General features: G+C 46.7%; 1 protein-coding gene across 3 annotated transcripts in view; it reads left to right on the top strand.

Moving 5' to 3' along the window:
- LOC109316319 (tetratricopeptide repeat protein 38-like) overlaps window positions 1-2,533 on the top strand; it is a 47,249-nt gene that overhangs the window by 40,106 nt on the left and 4,610 nt on the right. For all 3 annotated transcript variants that reach the window (XM_019544278.1, XM_019544277.1, XM_019544279.1), the window contains one exon: window positions 1,418-1,491. In XM_019544278.1, the coding sequence (XP_019399823.1) occupies window positions 1,418-1,491 (74 nt within the window). The remainder of the gene's footprint in view (window positions 1-1,417; window positions 1,492-2,533) is intronic.

Raw genomic sequence — 2,533 nt, 5'->3', positions numbered from 1 at the left:
TGCCCACATCCCTCCAGGTCGAAAATGACCCGTCCACCATCACTCTCTGGGTGCGGCCCTCCAGCCAGTTGGCGACCCATTTGACTGTCCAGAAAGACTATGTCCACTGCTACCCCTGTGTCTAAGGATTTGGTGACCTGGTTGTAGAAGGCCACCAGGTTGGTCTGACAGGACCTGCCTCTAATGAACCCGTGTTGGTTGCCTCCTAAGCATAACCTCCCCTGCTGGCTCCTCGTGGACATGTGCCAAAATTATTCTCTCAAAAAGCTTACCCAGGATCAGGGTAAGACTAACTGGCCTATAGTTTCCCGGGTCCTCCTTCCTCCCTTTTTTGAAGATGGGAACCACGCTGGCCTTCTTCCAGTCCTCTGGCACCACACCAGAGCACCACGAGTGCTCATGAAGCCGTACCGGGGTCTCACAATGACCTCAGCTAATTCCCTCAGCACTACGGGGTGGAGATTGTCCGGACGAGCTGATTAGAATACATCCAGTCCTTCCAGAAGTTCCCTGACTAGATCTTCCCTGACACTTGGCCTAGGCGCGCCTCCCTTGGGGCCTGAGGGGGGCCCAGTAGTGGGGCTGATCTGGTCCCTGCTTAGGAAAATGGAGGCAAAGAAATCGCTAAATAAGTTAGCTTTGTCATCTGCTGTGATGACCAAATTTCCTAGCGTGCAGGAGCCCCACATTACCTGGAACCTTCTTTTTGCCCACTGTGTATTTAAAAAAGGACTTCTTGTTGTCCTTGATCTGGGTAGCTAGTCCCAGTTCCATCTCCGCCTTGGCCTTCCTGACTGCCCTCCTGCAGTCCCGAGCAACCGCAGTATAATCCTCCCTGGTGATGGCCCCTCCCTTCCATTGGGTGTGCGCCTGCCTTTTGGCTAGGAGACATTCCCGGATGCTTTTGGTGAGCCATGGGGGCTTTTGTGCCCTCCTGCTCCCTTCGATCCGTGTTGAGATTACCTCCCTTTGGGCTTGGAGGATCATCTTAAGGAGCGACCACTCCTCTTGGATACCTGACTCCCCTCCCCTGTGGGACCTCTGTGCTTCCTCGACTATTCTCCTTAGCTCATTGTAGTCCACCCTCCTGAAAGCTAGGGCTGCTGCCTTGCTGCAGGCCTTTGCCACTTTGCGCTGGATGGTGAATTCCAGCAGGCGATGATCGCTATCGCCCAGGTGGTCGAGCACCCGCAGCCCCCTCACCAGGTGCCTCAGGTGGGTACTATGTTGTGTTAACAGTAAGATTCCTTTTATAGCTCTCCATTTCTATGCTGTAATTTTTAATTTCATAGAAAAGTAGAAACTGTTTAAGTGCTGCATGTTGGGTGGTTAGTGTGTTTTGGGTTTGGCCATCAAGAAAAGAAACTGCTACCTGCAACTTTTGTTACTAGATATTATAGTGCATTTTTCTTTCCAGAGAGATATCTTCAACCAGTTGTTGATCCATGCTGTGATGAACTGTAAATCTAAAACTTACCAGAGACTGGCAAGGTGAGTACTGCTTATAGTAATTGTGTTCTGGCTTCTGTGATGCTGTATTTGCTCAACTACAAGACAAGATATTTTCACCCTAATCAGTATGGGGGGGAAGCCACTTATCTTACATTTGCATACAAAGAATCTGCATTAAATACATGGTCTATCTTTGAACTTCTGCTAAAAGCATCATATAGTGCTCAGTAATGGAAACCAGCTATGAAGGTGATTAAATGTAGCCAGTGCTGAGCATAATTGTAAAGTACATGGCCTATGTTGAGTAAATATGCTGATGGGAACTTTTTTTTTACAAAAAGTATTAAAAATATACTTATCACTCTACACTTACCAAACTTCACATAATGAGTATCCTTGTTTTACCAAGACTTCATATCACAAAACCAAATCCATATCCAAAAAACATACAACTACATATATACATACATCAACTTCCCACAGAAAACCCTTTACAAAACTATTTTTCTTCATACAGAACCCCATGAAAAAGTATTACTTAAGTAACCACCTGAAACTCTCCACCCCTCCCATCAGTCTTCTCTGTTGGTTCAGTGAAACAAGTGTGTCCTGTCTTTTTTTCTCCACTTCTCTTCCTTGACCCAACCGATTTTCAGTTTATACAGCCCCAGCTTCAGGCACTCTTTCAGTGAAAGCCAACTTCTTAAAAACCCAAAAGTTTCCTACTTTCCATAAACTAGCTTTAACGCATACTAACAAAGTCCTTAATAATATTTCCTCTGATCCCTTTGGTATGAGTCCATATCGTACCATCTCCTGTGCTAACAACAGGTTTATTTTCATAGATTTCATAGACATTGGGACTGGAAGGGACCTCGGATGATTGAGTCCAGCCCCCCCCCACCCAAAGGGCAGGAAGTCAGCTGGGGTCATAGGATCCCAGCAAGATAAGCATCCAACTGGCTCTTGAAGGTGTTCAAAGTAGGTGCTTGAACCACCTCCAATGGCAGGCTGTTCCAGACCTCGGGGGTTGGACAGTAAAGAAATTCTTCCTTATGTCCAGCCTGAAACGGTCTTGCAG

The sequence above is a fragment of the Crocodylus porosus genome, unplaced genomic scaffold (assembly GCF_001723895.1).
Source record: "Crocodylus porosus isolate Cpor-Errol unplaced genomic scaffold, CroPor_comp1, whole genome shotgun sequence".
NCBI classification, from domain to species: Eukaryota; Metazoa; Chordata; order Crocodylia; family Crocodylidae; genus Crocodylus; species Crocodylus porosus.
Note: the sequence above shows the minus strand (reverse complement) of the source record. Positions and strands in the feature narration are given on the sequence as shown.